The sequence below is a fragment of the Salvelinus namaycush genome, chromosome 16 (genome assembly GCF_016432855.1).
Source record: "Salvelinus namaycush isolate Seneca chromosome 16, SaNama_1.0, whole genome shotgun sequence".
NCBI classification, from domain to species: Eukaryota; Metazoa; Chordata; class Actinopteri; order Salmoniformes; family Salmonidae; genus Salvelinus; species Salvelinus namaycush.
In genome coordinates, this window is record NC_052322.1 from 15,881,455 (window position 1) to 15,897,315 (window position 15,861).

The following is a 15,861-nucleotide window of genomic DNA, read 5'->3' on the forward strand; positions in this document are numbered from 1 at the left end:
TATAAAGTTAACCCTTTTCGAGTGTTCATCTCCGTAAGCAGTTCTAGATATAATGAGTCAGAATTTTACTGTAACGATGGAGGTTTGAGCAATAAACTGAGATGTGTGCAATGGAGGGTTCTCTATACATCAATATATCAATAATGGATCAATACATCTCAAATTATAACTCAACTCCTGTAGTGTGGATAAATAATCTTTCTCTCTCCAGTTTGAGTTATCTAGCCATTGTGAATATGCATTATGCATGTCGGAAAACACATCCTGCCTCAGCCTGGCCACACTCAAATTCTGAGACACAACAAACACATCAGTTTAAATATATGCGGAAAATACCTAGACCTCTCTGTCCAGCATCAGTTTCACAATAAACTGGAGAAACCTAGATTTGTTATTGTGGCTGTTATCAGAACTAGGGAGGTACATCTGTGTACTGTAGCCTTCCTTTTTTTTCATCCAACAGCAGCCATTTTGTTTATGCTGTCAGGAGCAATACTAACACTAAAGTAATACTAATGGTAAAATAAACATCAATAAAACACTCATTTCTATCTGTCAACTACAGTAGCTGAGGTTGTTTTGTATTTCTGGCCAGGTGATCACAGATCTGTGAATAAGGAGACGATGAATTTGACCGCTCCACTCTGCTGTTGCAGACTTTTTTTGTTGCTGCTTTTTAAAAAACTTTTATGGTCCCTTCAGGGGGAAATCTATAAAGGTGTTACCACAAGTTTAGTTGCAACAGAGAGTCAAGACAATGGCACACATAAATACTATAGGTACTCCAAGACAAAGCAATAAGTGCACATTCGCAGGATGTGTAATGTAGGCCATTCGTGTCTTACTTGTCTAATCGGTACGTTCATTGGATCAGCAAATCCTTTTATTGATAGATTCTTTGTCATCTGGGATGTTTTTGTAGAAGAATGTACAGTAGACCTATTCATTTTTAACAGTATAATTTCCAGCACGGCTGAGCAGGCTTGATAACAGATATCAAGAGCCAGAGACTAAGCTTGAATTAATAATCATGTCACTGGAAGGGAGAGAAACTCAATTGCTTCATCAATAGTTTTTTATGTGGTCTACATGTAACTTTGGACAAGAAAGCAAATGACTCAAATGCAATTTCCCAGTGATATAAAGCAAAGCCGGATCATCATATGATGCAAAACGTATCATGCTGTTACACTTTCTCTATTTTGAACGTTCTATATCTTGAAAACTTGATTGCCGATGTGCAAAACATTTTGGGACTATATTAACAGTGACCTAATGAAACAAATACCAAAATATAGTTTTTTAGGTGTATTTTCATTTAACATTTGCAGAAGTCCTTGTAAACCATTTGTTGACCTAGCTACAGTAGCAATATCAACTGGTAGACTACCTTCCGATAATTACCAAGGCATATCTCACTCTAAGCTCTGCCGTAGAGCAGATTATTTGTGTCGTCTTTCTGGTTTCAGATGTTGGTGTCTGACTGGGATTTGTTGGTGTCCTAGCCTTAAGGAATGTGAAGTCCATTGAGCTTAGGCCCTTATTTTTCACCTAAAATACAGAAGATATCGTTTATTTTACACATACTTAGTCCAAAGAGATGGAATTTGCCCATCTGTGCCACTTTCCTAAACAAAACAAACAAGAGGTTCACAACACTCCTGCTAGCATTGTTTACATTTACGTGGGAAGGAATACTCTGTTGGCTTGCTGCTGTCAGCCTCAGGGGAAAGTGGAGGCAGCAGTACGATCTATTCACGCTGAAGTCAGATGACAGGTTGATTGTGCTTCTGTCCCATTACCCGCCATTATCTACCATCGGAGGTTGGAATCTAATAGAAACAACATGGGGGAACTGGAAACATAATTGTAACCGGTCATAACCAGACACACTGACTGATGTTGGCAAGAACTCCTACAGTACATGCCTCTCAGATCCTTATTGTACTGTCTGTGTGATGAATTTGTATTTGATTTTGGGAAATGTTATGAGTTTACTTAGTATGTGAAGACTGGAACGGTCACATGTAACCGCACAGCTAAATATCCCTAACGTGTGCACTTTAAATGGACAATTCATCATTACTACTCTATTTCACTATATATGTCCATTAATATGCTATTAACATATAATATATGTCATAACATTTTTGAATTTCCTCACTATATGCAAATACGTATGTTTCTGTATCTCACCAGTAGAAACGGGCCAGCTACATTGCCTGGTTGTAGACAAACCACAATATCCAGAATTCATAGCGATTTCAGGACGTTCAATTGTGAGAATTATCAAAATGTCTGTTTGTAGCCACTTTCAGTCAGAGGTTATCAAAATGGAACTGAAGTCTCAACTAATTGGGTTGCTAAGGCATCTAATGTTGAAAAGTGATGCTATTCTATATATATTTTCCCCTTCACTTCAAAGAGGGAGCTTTGCGATCAGCCAACATCATGCAGCAGAAAATAAGTTAAGCTGAGTTAACTTAGCTAGCTAACGAACTACATTTGTTTATCTAAACCATTGCAGAGCATATCAATGTAATTAGGCAGCTGCTATCTGGAGATGGGATTTGTAACTTTGCGAGCTAACGTTAGCTTCATTAGGTTGCATTAGCTAACCGTTAGCAAGCTAACTAACTACTGTGGAGGCTAACATGACTCTTCTATTTAGAGTCCGATCTCATCAACATCTGCAGAGGCATCAACATCAAGCTTAGCACCATGAACTAGTGTAGTTCACCTTCTAGAATCTAACTAAAATGTACTAAATCTTTTCATGACACCATGATGAACAAATAAATATACTGGAGCTAGGCATGAACATGGTCTGTGTGTTTTTGTCATAGTACGTCTGTTTACAAGTAGGCTACAACTTCTACTGTAGGGTTCTCTGTAGTATGGAGGCTTAGTTGATTGTTCATGCAAGGCTTGAAGTCTAAATTAGAGAAAAGGAGGTATTAGTAAGGAGGGGATGGTGTGGGTGATTGACTGGTGTCGGTTGGGGGTAGGTATTGTGTGTGTGAAGGTTAGTATGCATGGTCTATTGACATGAGGGGGGTGGGTGGATATATACTGAACAAAAATATAAACGCAACATGTAAAGTGTTGGTCCCAGAAATGTTCTATATGCACAAAAAGCCTATTTCTCTCAAATATTCTGCACAAATTTGTTTACATCCCTGTTAGTGAGCATTTCTCCTTTGCCAAGATAATCCAGCCACCTGACAGGTGTGGGATTTTAAGAAGCTGATTAAACAGCATGATCATTACACAGGTACACCTTGTGCGGGGGACAATAAATGCCACTCTAAATTGTATATTTTTGTCAGACAGCAGAATGCCACAGATGTCTCAAGTTTTGAGGGAATATACAATTGGCATGCTGACTGCAGTAATGTCCACCACAGCTGTTGCCATTTCTCTACCATAAGCTGCCTCCAACGTAATGTTTGAGAATTTGGCAGTATGTCCAACCAGCCTCACAACCGCAGACCACGTGTAACCACGCCAGCCCAGGACCTCCACATCGGGCTTCTTCACCTGCGGGATCGTCTGAGACCAGCCACCCGGACAGCTGATGAAACTTTGGGTTTGCACAACTGAAGAATTTCTGCTCAAACGGTCAGAAACCGTCTCAGGGAAGCTCATATGCATGCTCATCGTCCTCACCCGGATATTAATCTCACTCGTAACTGACTTCAGTGGGCAAATGCTCACCTTCGATAGCCAATGGCATGCTGGAGAAGTGTGCTCTTCACAGATGAATTCCGGTTTCAACTTTACCGGACAGATGGCAGACAGCGTATATGGCGTCATCTGAGCAAGCGGTTTGCTGATGTCAACGTTGTGAACAGAGTGCCCCATGGTGGGGTTATGGTATGGGCAGGCATAAGCTGTGGAAAACAAATACAATTGCATTTTATCAATGGCAATTTGAATGCACAGAGATACCGTGACGAGATCCTGAGGCCCATTGTCATGTCATTCATCCGCCACCATCACCTCATGTTTCTGCATGATAATGCCTGTCCCCATGTTGCAAGGATCTGTACACAAGCTGAAAATGCCCCAGTTCTTCCATGGCCTGCATACTCATCAGACATGTCACCCTATGAGCATGTTTGGGATGCTCTGGATTGACGTCTATGACAGCTTATTCCAGTTCCCACCAATATCCAGCAACTTCGCACAGCCATTGAAGAGGAGTGGGACAACATTCCACAGTCCACGGCCAACAGCCTGATCAACTCTATGTGAAGGAGATGTGTCACGTTGCATTAGGCAAATGGTGGTCACAGCAGATACTGACTGTTTTTTTCTGATCAACACCTACCAACCGCTTTGTCAGATTTCGAAAAGGCTTTAAGGAAATAGCATACCATGCGATTATCTGAGGACAGCGACCCACATCAAAATACTTTTTCAACCAGCACCGGCTTCACAAAAATCACAAACAGCGATAAAATAAATCACTTACCTTTGAAGATCTTCCTCTGTTTGCAATCCCAAGGGTCCCAGCTACACCATGAATGTTTGTTTTGTTCAATAAAGTTCTTCTTTATATCCAAAAAAAGTCAGATTAGTTGGCGCCATTGATTTCAGTAATCCACTCCTTCAACATGCATACAAAGGAATCCAAAAATCTACCGGTCAACTTCGTCCAAACAAGTCAAACAATGTTTCTAAACAATCCTCAGGTACCCTAATATGTAAATAAACAATAATATTTCAGACGGAAAGAACGGTGTTCAATAGAAAACAGATGCATATCTGTATTCCCAGTCATGTGAAATCCATTGATTAGGGCCTAGTGCATTTATTTCAATTGACGGATTTCCTTAAATTTTAATTCAGTAAAATCCTTGAAATGTATATTTTTCTTCAGTCTTTGTTTGAGCGTGTACTGATGGGGGCAAAGTAGTAAAATGTTGGCTAATCACTGACTACCGTGTGTCCTACAGACCGATCTTGCTGCTGATGACAATGTCCTTGTCACCAGCTTTAGTAGTACCGAGCCTGTAGACCCATTAGATTAATGATTTCAGCTCAAGCTCAACATCATCTGAATTTGAAACAAGCCAGTATTTTAAAAGCACAATACCCCCTTGAGAAAACAAAATCATCAATACACTGTCTAGAAGATGAGTGCCCCTCAAACCTTTCACTTCTTTGCTAAAAGCCAATCGCAATTCCCCATTATTGATTCAGAGTGTAACAAAACACATACCAGTCTACTGTACCTTTTTTTTGGTTACACATGGTTTATTGTATGGTTACACATCCTCAAGATCAGTCTTCAGGTCTTTCCAGGAGACTTGCGTTACAAACAAATCTTCTGTAAGAGGTCGAAGCAGTGGGTGGTGAAGAAAGTGTACGAGAGGTTTGTCCATCTGGCTGTGGAGTGCAGAAAGGATCAGACCACAGCCCCTCAAACCCAACATCCCTGCCAACATTGCCACAGTGACAAAGCTTGCTACATCAGCTGCCATTATCCAACACAAGAAGAGGTTCACCAGCTGAAGAACATTCTGGAAACTGCCTGGAACATTCAACCAACACAACATCCATATTCAGTTACACCCGCAATAACATCTGCTTAATATGGGTACCGTATGTGACCAATAAAATGTGATTTGATGTTGTAGTATAATGTAGAATGCTTAGTATGCTCACAACTGCATTGTGGTATAGATATTGCTAGCTGTTGTGCATATGTATGTTTATAAAAGTGTTTTATATATATATTTTTTTACACGTGACTAAAGTGTTCAACTTCTTGATCAATTCATTGTGATATTCATGAAATGTAATTAGATAAACTAGCTTCAGACTTACTGGTAAAACAAATGATGAGGAGTTGGGAGTTGGTGTATCATTTAGAGTAATTTGTTGGCAAGTGAACATGCTTTAATAAAACAGTACATTAGTCTGTCAATATAGCAAATAAATAGGCATGGCTTGTATTCAAGACAAAGTCTATTTGCTCTGGAGACAGAGGTGAGTTTACACAACAGTATGCAGGAACAATTATGGCAATGCATCACATAGAGTGCATTCAGAAAGTATTCAAACTCCTTCGCTTTTTCCACATTTTGTTACATTACAGCCTAATTCTAAAATGTATTAAATTCATTTTTCCCCTCATCAATCTACACACAATACCCCATAATGACAAAGCAAAAACAGGTTTTTAGAATTTTTTGCACATGTAGTATAAAAAATAAATACAAAATAACGTGTTATTTAAATAGCTTTTCAGACCCTTTGCTATGAGACTCGAAATTGAGCTCAGGTGCATCCTGTTTCCATTGATCATTCTTGAGATGTTTCTACAACTAAATTGGAGTCCACTTGTGCTAAATTAAATTTATTGGACATGATTTGGAAAGACACACACCTGTCTATATAAGGTCCCACAGTTGACACTGCATGTCAGAGCAAAAACCAAGCCATGAGGTCGAAGGAATTGTCCATAGAGCTCCGAGACAGGATTGTGTCGAGGCACAGATCTGGGGAAGGGTACCAAAATATTTCTGCGGCATTTAAGGTCCTCAAGAACACAGTGGCCTCCATCATTCTTAAATTTGAAGAAGTTTGAGCGCTCAGAGCGCTCAGGACCTCAGACTGGGGCAAAAGTTCACCTTCCACCTGGAGAACGACCCTAAGCACACAGCGAAGACAATGCAGGAGTGACATTTGGAGAGGGCTCTGAATGTCCTTGAGTGGCCCAGCCAGAGCCCGGACATGAACCTGATCTAACATCTCTGGAGAGACCTGTGCAGCGACGCTCCCTATCTAACCTGACAGAGCTTGAGAGGATCGGCAGAAAATAATAGGAGAAACTCCCCAAATACAGGTGCGCCAAGCTTGTAGCATCATACCCAAGAAGACTCTAGGCTGTAATTGCTTCAACAAAGTACTGAGTAAAGGGTCTGATTACTTATGTAAATGTGATATTTAAATTTTTGTATTTTTTATAAATCTGCAAAATGTTCTAAAAACCTGTTGTTGCTGTAAGGTGCTGTATTTATTTTCTTTGTCAACTTTGTGTTCTGTTTCGTTGTCTTCTTGAACGTAGCCCTGTTTCTTTGTGTTATTGAACGTAGCCCTGTCTTTCATTTTTATTCATTGTTTTCACCTGTGTTAGTTACTCACCTGGTCTCATCAGCTCCTTATTTAGTTCAGTTCATTCTGTTTGTGCCTTTGTGAGGTATTGTTCGTTTAGACTCTACTAAGCCTTTCCTAGCTCGTTTGTGAGAACCAGTTATAGCCTTCAGTCCTAGTTTTGATTCACCTGCCTGTTTGCCTGACACTATTCCTGTGACCACGATTCCTTCCTTCTGTGAAGGCGAAATAAACACCTGCCGCTCTCTGCGCGTGAATCGTCACCTTTTTCTCCCTGAGTATTCATTATAGTTGCTTTGTCATTATGGGGTATTGTGTGTAGATTGATGAGGGGAAAAAAACTATTGAATCAATTTCAGAATAAGGCAGTAACGTACCAAAGTGGGGAGAAAAAGTCAAGGGGTCTGAATACTTTCCGAATGCACTGTATATACAGTTAAAAACAAATATACTACTAATGCTTATAGTAAATCCTACAGTAGTACAAAGGGAATACTTGCAAATGGTATGTTTGACTGGTGCAGCTAGGTGTTCAGAGTCACTTTTATATAAGGAGAGTTTGTTGTTACGTGACCTTTTACATCTCTTGAGAGTCATCAATTTCTTTGTATCCAAGCTGTTTTGTCTGTGAGAGAAAGACGAAAACGCTACACATTCATGGCAATCATTGTGTACTGTCTATTCCTATTGTAGCAGCATGGTGTAAAATATGAGTAAACTCAGACAAACGCTAGCTAGCTAGCTACAACATTCAGGTATAGTTACTATAGCTATAAGACTAATATGAGTGATCAAGATAAACAGCACAGCTAGCTATCTAAACTTGGCTAGCTTGGCTTGTAGTGGTTCGAGCAAGCTCCTTTATGGCTGAATGGATCACTAAATTGTACTGTACTGAACATCACTGTCTCGGTTAAAAGAAAGCTTATATTGCTAGCTAGCTACCGACAGCAAAACAAGTTATTCGTTTGTCATTTACCCTCCTGAGTCCTGGTCCAGCTGGTCTAGGCTGCCACCACTGCTTGCTGGTCTCGCAATTATTTTTCTCTTCAGTCCAGCTCAAATAAATAGGACTGTATGTTCCTATGTAAAAGAACATGAAAAGTTTTTACTTCGTCCAGCTCTTATTGGATGGAGGTATCATCTGAAGCAACATGCCTTTGACAGCAGAAGAAAGTGTTGAATTAGAAGAGTGAATTTCTTTGTGCTCTCATTGCTTTGCTATAGTACCGTATCATCACAGGACCTTATTGAAGAAAACGGTATATGGTGGAACTGTCTTGTCAGTCAACGGATTAGCATTAGACCTAGAGTCAATCAGATTGAGCGTTAACCATCGTTGGCGAGGCCAGCAACATAGCAGATGTTTCGACGGATATGGAGGTGTAACTGCAGTATGAGCCGACATAGGCTATCGGTGAGTGGCTGCTCTTGTGTGCCACAAACCAATCGCTTCCTTATTATCCCTACCACGTTATGAGTTCAAAACGGCGCTAGAAAGTGTAAGCTCTATCAATGTTAGAAAATAATGACTCTCAAATATCAAACCAATGATGTTAGGCTAATGCATGTTTTCATGTTAATTTGGATGGGGGGGGGGGGGGGGGGGGGGGTTATGACTATCAGTCTAATTAGAGTGTTTGAACTTGTAAAGTGGCTACATGAACTTCTAAAGCCTGTCCCATGATTCCCAGTTGAAACAGTTCACACATATATTATAACAAAGGTTTTCTTCTTCATTTTGGTTAGGCTGTTCCTGCACACATTGTTTTTCTTGAGGCAAGTCGATGTTCAGTAGCCGAAGTCTATGCCCTTTTGTCGGTGATTGGTCAACAGTACTACTAATGGTAGGAGTGGGAACTATGGACGGGATTCTCCAATGAACTGTTTGTTGTCATTCAACAACAGATGACTAGTTTTAATGCAATTTGCATTAAACATCTTAGTTAGATGTGACTAAGACATCCTCTGCAAAAACTTGATTACAGTTTTCTTAATTTATTTTAGATTAATTCGGACTATTTTGAGGAAGTGTTATAGATATGCTGTTGCTACGGTGTATCAAGAGGGACAAACTTGGGTCTTTAGGGAGTATGCGAGCACAGACGTTCGCTTCGCCTAGCCAAGTTCTGCTAAGAGCACACCAACCTATGTATGCAGACGCCTTAACGAGGTTATATGGGATTTGTCAGATTACAGACTGGTGTGGTTTCGCTGCATCTAATGGCAGTGTAAGGTAACGTAACAAGCCACTTGTGGATTTGACAGCTCAGTTCCACCTCTGAAACCACCAAACGCTATGCAAATGTAAATCTGATTTTATCTAGCCCTAAATCTTGTATTGAGGAACACTGTTTGTGTCTGCTTTCCGTTTCCAATTGACACCTGGCCTGAAGAAAACATGGGGAAAGTCATTATTATTGACTACATGTCAAAATGGATTTGTTTATCTATTTTCAGGACATAACATTAATTTCCAAATGTATGGGTATGGCTTAGAGTTAAGGGATAGTAAACAACATTTGCTGATCACAGAAACAACAGCATGTCTGTTACGCAAGGGGTTTGTCAGTTGGTTTTCACACTGGCCTTTTCACCCTGAGAGGAGATTTTTTTCAATGGGGTGACCCAACCTTGCTATGGACCAGGATATCCCCTTTTATGAACAGAACATTATCAGAGAATGGTCCCACAGATCTACAATTGACAACTATGGCACACACTCAAAATGCTTTTTATGTACAATTTGGTGATCATTTATCTGTCCGACATATTAATTTCAGTGTATCAGTGAGAGGCTGCAGAACTGGGCTAAGTATCCCCATTAGCCTCACTGTAGAATAGAGTGACTATAACAGATTCACTTCTTCCCAAGTGGATCAAATGGCCTTTAATTGATAAATTAACAATGCATACAGTTTGCAGTAATATTATATTCTGTTATTCTTTGAGGCCAGGACGAGTACAATAGCTATGTATCTTGCATCCCTTAGCTAGTGATGTTCATGAAAAGCTTCATATTTTTCTCTGATAAAATCATCATGCAACAGTACCTATAGGTTGAATCTCCTGGATGAAAATCCATCAAATATAATGATGGGAGAGAATACTGCATTGGAATTCATTTCTGAACACATATGGTAAAAAAGATGACAGTGGAAAAAGGTTCAGAGACAGTAATCGAAAGAAGAATTGACCTTCAATTTCCATCATTTAAAAGGGTCATCTATTCCCTCCGTGTAATTTTCATCTTAATCAACATGCCAGTCAGTGGAATAACACGTGAAAATCCTGTCAGAATTTTTTTATTTCACATACCGGTATGTGTAATCCCATAAGTAGCCTATTTGGATAAGAAACTCATGAAGTGGGTAAGTCTCAATGTAAATTCACTTTCAACAAACTGTATTTCTTGCACATGACCAAAATCTAATAAATTAAACATAGAATAGTTCATAAAAAGAGTTCACTTCATTGATCTGCTTGAGTGCAATTTCTTCTGCACGTATCCTATAATGCTGTGACTGTGAGGGTAAGCCTACTAATTTATATTCAGAGAGCAAAATGATGTGTTAAAAACAATTAGCGACGCAGAGTTTAATAGATCACAGATTGAGGGAGCATAAGCTTCCTGGATCTCTCTCTGTCGACCAGTAACTAACGATTGAAATGCATTCCTCATCAATCACGTGGAAGACACTGGATCAGATTAGATTTGATCTATATACCTTTAATCGTTATGATAATACAGTACTTGAAGTGTCAGTATTTTACTCAGCTAAATGCAGTCCATCTTTTTCAAAATTATTCCATTATTTGATACAGACGTTGTATTGCAAAGTTGAAAATGTATAATGTATATGAGTTATATTCATTATAATCAGATATGATCTATAAAGTAGCGAGTGGTATGCTGACACTTCACTGTGTGACTGTGACACATTTGGCTTGGCATATACCTGACAAATTTGTGCTTAATTTTCACATCCCTACCAGAATGAGTGTGATAATTGAGTTATGACATGAGGGAACTGAGCTGTTGAAGGGGAGGTTTTAATGTTCAGCACTGTGTTGATAATTGTGTTGTTGCCATGGACAAGTGTCTTGTGTATTCCTCTCCGGAGACCATATTACAGTGTGACTCTGTTAGACTCTGTTTCTCTTAACATGCTAATATTAGCCCACTGGTACAATGTGTCTGCATCCCAAAATGGCACCTTATTCCTTATATAGTGCCCTACTTTTGACCCAGATCCATACGGCTCTTAGTCGCCCTAGGAAGACGGGTTGCCTCCCACATTAACAATGTTCTGACATTGCTCTAGGTCAGGGATTTCCAAGACTTTAGGGCGATTCCACGCCAGCGGGAGTGCACAATATTTTTGGATTGTTCTGGCAATTCTCACATGGGAACTTGCTCTAACATATGACGTATGTTTAGATTCTGAAATACAAATGTTCACATTCATATATTCAACACAAAAAAATATAAATATCTCAAAATTTACTTTTTATTTTTGTAATTTTAAGACACATTGTTTGGAACAATATACTCTACAAGAACATCAAATTTAGAGAGTGGGCTCTCTGCTAATTCTGAGGTTATGATACATTTTAGGAGTACCACCAATACAGTGAATGGTAAATAGAGTCCAAGGGAACTCCCTCTGCTGGTGATTTGCGTAATGTGAGGGAGGGATGTGATTGGTTAATGACCTATAATGTAAATGTTTATTTAAAATGGGTCATCATTAAACGTACCAGAGCACCACTCTGGAAATTTTCCGTGTTTGAAGAATATATTGTTATAAAATGTTGTCTAAAATAAGCAAAATCAAAAAGGGTAGTTTTGAGATATTCAAATTAAAGGGGAACTGCACCTGCTGAATTGGCCTCGTTTTTGGCGGCCATGACTGAAGCCAGACGTGAGTTGGCTTGGGGGTGTGGTTTGATGTGGGTGATTCTTGCCACCACCAAAACACACTCATCTGTCAGAACCTTGCTCGCAGCTGTTTCCCCCCACTCAATCACAACAAACAAACCTCCAGAATGTTGAGCTCAATAACTACAGGCAAATGTATGTGGAGATGCCGGAGGAAGCTTTGAAAAGGTCAGTAGCCTACAAATTAATATGAGAAGAATGCAATTTCTGAATTTCTGTAGATATATTCTAAACTAAGTGTTTTGATAACTTTCAAATGTAGTATAAACTACATTATATATAAACAGTATAAACAGGTCCATGTAGAATAAACTACCCTTTACATAATTCCATAGAAGCTGTGTTCTGCTAATATAACAATGTGCACCTTTCCCCTTTCATTGTCATTCCCAGCTGATACAGATACTTTTCATATCGGCATTTTGTCTGGTGGCAATGGGGCTACCTTAGCAACATACCTTCCTGTGTGGTGTCCCATATACCTGGTGCAGAATACACAGGGTTTCTCCCTCCCCATATTGACTGATACCATTCAATTCAATAATAAAAAAGACAATACAAGTAAAAGTTGTCTAGTAAAAATGTTACGCCGAGTGCCAGGTCTCTCTCCATTCAGAGACATCAGTATCAAACCCGTCGCTCAGTCTGGAATTCATCACAATCCTTTCCATGTGCTGGCTCCATACATGTTTCTGTGAACACATACACACATAGTCCAAGTTATATTACCAATAACAGTTAGGATAAGTGATATCTGACACACAAACATATACTATGTTGAAGTTTGAAGTCAGACTAAATCTACCTAATTCTGTTCTCCCCATTGACGAACATTGGTGAGCAGACAAGAGGTCAGGCTGGAGGTGAGGTCTGTGCCAGAGCCCCATTGATGGGCATGGCAGTGTAGATCAGCTCCTGGCCTCTCATCAAAGACAGTGGTCACACACACACACACAAACACGCACGCACGCGCGCGCACACACACACACAGAGAGAGAGAGAGCACTGATTACATTATCAATGGTTGTTATGATTTGCCTGGTAGAACCAACCTTATCGTTGCTTTCACATTTTTATAAGCGAAGTGGGCTGAGGGGCGATTTGTGCGTGGAGCTTTGGAAAAGGTGGGCATGATTTTGTTTCTGACACTTGAATAAATGTTTCTGACTCATATCGATGCCACATAGGCCGTTTTCAAAGGGATTAGTTGTTTTCATATTTTTTATTTTGAATAAATGAATGTAAAACCTTTTTTCAGAATCTTTAAAAAAATACTTCATATTTGAGAGCACACTATAAGGAGTATAATGACACCAAGATTTTGTCTGTATCAAGTACAGTTCCTGGATCGTAGGGTCTTACAGGAGGCATGTAAAGGGCCTAAAATGGCCACTTTTATTATGACTTTCCAAAAAAAATGAAGTGATACAAATGTAAAAACATGTTAAACAAACAGTACTTCTTCCCAATGAAATTGTCCTTTCCAGACAGTTCCAAGCCTCATCACCTCATCGCCTCATCCTAGCGGAAATCGCCTACTGTCTTCTCTTTCTCCATCTGTGTGGGAATTGAGGATGTCTCTCTCCATCAAAGCAAAAATGATGGTGATGTATTGTCCTGGAGGGAAGGTCAGTGACCGGAGCACACGAGAAAACAAACTCAAGAGGCTCCTATTAGAGATTCAAAAATGACCGTTCAAAGGCGTAGCTCCAGGTTAACGGCTGAAGTAAATGTACTTGACATTCTTTAATGTCTCATGGTCCTGTTGGTGTGAGCAGCATACGCATCTTGGATTCGGTCTGTTTATAATTTAATTCCCATATATCCATTGTTGATGTTTACAATAAAAGTTCAATTAAAAGTCCACATAGACTGCATGACAATTGTGTGAATAATTCATATTTTTGACTGGCAACGTTTTTGTCCGGCAACTCTGTCAGGACCATTTAGCAATCTATTCATTCATAGTAATAACATATGCACAACATCTACAAATTCTTTCCTCAGAGCAATGCAGTGATGTGACCTTTGCAGCAACATTAACCAGCCTAATACACAACCTGTTATACTAACGAGGAATGCAGATCTATTACAATACACAGTCACTCTTCCAGATATCCATTTCAATTCCCATGCACACCCAAAACAAACAGAATGCACATCCAAATCTTATTCAAAGAAAACAAAAGGCAGCCAGATTTGCAATTCAAATGTAATTTCATTGCGGTTGCCAGTGTTGTTGTTGATAGGGGACGGCATAGTGTTTCAGTTGGAGTACCTTTTTAATTGGGCATCTGGCTTTCAGAATAATTGAAACAAGCAGTACTGATGTGATGATGTGATGAAGAAATACTGCTACCAACTAAAAGTATTCTACCTCAGAACAAATGTCATATGTGAAGATGTATGCTATCCATTTAGGCTGGATATAATCATATTAGACAATTGTATAGATTATTTAAACACTTTTTTACAGGTTTTTGATAACCCTAAATGGTTGACATAAAAAAAACTAATATGAATAAAACAGATGTGGTTTTCAGACACGTGTGAAACCTTTTTCTTTCATTTTATTTTAACATGAGTCAGACACGTGTTTTTTTGGACATGTTTTATGTTTCACAGTTGACATGTTTTCCCCTCATGAATAAAAAAAAATCCCCACATGTAAAAAAACAAATCCACAGATTTATTTCTACCACTTCCAGCTACATCTGGTATCCCATCCAGGGACTGACCAGGACTGTTCCCACTTAGCTTCAGACTGGAAACAAGGCAGTGAAGTAAAATGGCCTGGGTAACATAATCAAAGATATGGAAAATTCAACACATTATCACAGTTTATTGTGAAATAGACACAAATTACTTATTCGAAATTCATCACAGGCACATGAAAAAGTCCATGTATGTCCATGTTATACGATTTTCATCATAACGCATTTTGTGTGTATTAAACCATTTTCTTTCTTCATAATGCATTTGTGTAAATTACACAAATTCCAATTTGTGTGGCTAACTTTAGCTTGGCTAGATAGGTGGCTAACGTTAGCTAGGCTAGCTAGGTGGCTAACATTGGCTGTGTATTGTTGTGAAATGTTAGATACTACTGCACTGTTGGAGCTAGGAATACAAGCATTTCGCTACACCTGCAATAACATCTCCTAAATATGTGTATGTGACCAGTGGTAGTTTACATTTACTTTGTTTAAAAACAAGCGTATATTTTGGGTTCGGTTGAGGTACAACAGTTAAACTAAGCTCATGAGGCATTTATATATTATATTCGTCATATCATTAATTTATAAGTCCAAAAATGTATGTAGCAACTAAGGATTTCCCCTGTAACAGGCAGTGACCTTCATACAGTAGAACCATATCCCCATTTGAACGTGATACGTTAACCTGCCCCGCCCCCACCCCAAAAATGTGTCCACTGTTCCGTGAATGTCCCGAAAAATCATTCCCTTGTCCTGCATTTGGGCTTTTTAGATGTGGTCACTAATTCTACGGGTGGAAACATTGCTACTGCAAAATGTAAAAGTAGACTCAGCAAAAAGACATTGCAATGAGCAGCAATGCAGATATTGAGATGAGCAAGATGCAAGACTTCTCTCTCACACAGTCACACACAATATCTGCACACGTGCATGGGTTCACTTCACACTGTTACAGCATGGTAGCCACGGGACCAAAACAGTGGAGAAGTTGAGCCTTGCGCTCCAACACTCTTAGTTGTTGTGGAAATGTACCCACTAAGTATGCTGTTGACTTTCTGCATCTACTGTACGTCATAT

The 15,861-nt window shown here is 39.3% G+C and overlaps 1 protein-coding gene across 1 annotated transcript in view; it reads right to left on the reverse strand.

The window, feature by feature from the left end:
- Positions 1–241: 241 nt before the first annotated feature.
- The window catches only part of LOC120061102 (nuclear factor of activated T-cells, cytoplasmic 2-like), an 88,275-nt gene continuing 72,655 nt past the window's right edge, over positions 242–15,861 (reverse strand). The window contains exon 10 of the mRNA XM_039010651.1: positions 242–291. Within this exon, the coding sequence (XP_038866579.1) occupies positions 242–291 (50 nt within the window). The remainder of the gene's footprint in view (positions 292–15,861) is intronic.